The 1097-nt window shown below is 37.6% G+C and overlaps 1 protein-coding gene across 1 annotated transcript in view; it reads right to left on the bottom strand.

Moving 5' to 3' along the window:
* The window catches only part of BEND2 (BEN domain containing 2), a gene marked incomplete at its 3' end in the record, with an annotated part of 32554 nt that overhangs the window by 23692 nt on the left and 7765 nt on the right, over positions 1-1097 (bottom strand). The window contains exon 6 of the mRNA XM_010861173.1: positions 675-797. Within this exon, the coding sequence (XP_010859475.1) occupies positions 675-797 (123 nt within the window). The remainder of the gene's footprint in view (positions 1-674; positions 798-1097) is intronic.

The raw sequence follows: 1097 nt of genomic DNA, 5'->3' as shown, positions 1-1097 counted from the left end.
CCTCTGTCCATGGGATCTCCCAGGCAAGAATACTGGAGTGGGTTGCCATTTCCTCCTCCAGGGGATCTTTCCACCCCAGAGACCAAACCTATGTGTCCTGTGTCTCCTGCATTGGCAGGTGGATTCTTTACCACTTGAGCCATCTATGTTCAGTTAAAAAAAAAAAAAAAAGCCATGCCCAAAAGGTTCTATAGTACTTATTCCATTTAAATAACAATATTCAAATGACAAAATCATAGCAAGTCAAATTTGGGCTGGCCTGGGGCAGGGTGGGAGGAAAGGGTGACCAGAAGGAAGTAGCTGTGGTTAAGAAAAGGGCAATATGAAGCGTGTTTGTGGTAATGATGGAAATGTTCTGTATTTGACTGTGGTGGTAGAACACAAATCCACACATGTGATAAAATTGCATAGAACTAAATGCACACACACACACACGTGGATTTAATCAATGTCAGTATACTGTTTTTTTTTTTATTTTACTATAGTTTTGCAAGATGTTTTTATTAAGGTAGATGAAGCAAAAATAGGATCTCCATATAATTTCTTACAACTACACATGAATCTAAAATTACCTCAAAATTAAAAGCATAAAATATAAAAGAGCTACCATGGAGTTGCATTAAGGAATCTAGATGAAACAGTGCTACTTGCAATGTATATCATTTCAAACTCACCAAAATTGGGAGGAATTAAGTCAGATGAGACAGTATCCTGGCCCCTGACATTTTCCAGTAAAGTTGGGTAATGCATTATCTTAGTGCTGCTTGCAAGGCTGGTTTCTGCTTCTCCTGGTGTTTCTACAAATAAAAAATTTTCAAGGGCTATAATATAAAAATTCTCATCCAGGAATTCCATACTGAGTGAAACTGTCCTTCAGAAAAGAAGGGGAAACAAAGACATTATCGCACAAAGGAAAACTAAAAGGTTTTGTCCTTGGCAGACTTATTCTTAAAGTAAATTTAAAAGAAAATCTTCTACCAGATAGGATATGATGAAAGAAGGACTCATGAAGCATCAACAGGAAGAAAGAACAGGAAGAGAGCAAAAATATGGCTCCAGAGAAACTCATACCTTTCTGGCAGGGAAGGAAAAAGGGA

The sequence above is a fragment of the Bison bison genome, unplaced genomic scaffold (assembly GCF_000754665.1).
Source record: "Bison bison bison isolate TAMUID 2011002044 unplaced genomic scaffold, Bison_UMD1.0 scf7180017857662, whole genome shotgun sequence".
NCBI lineage: Eukaryota > Metazoa > Chordata > Mammalia > Artiodactyla > Bovidae > Bison > Bison bison.
Note: the sequence above shows the minus strand (reverse complement) of the source record. Positions and strands in the feature narration are given on the sequence as shown.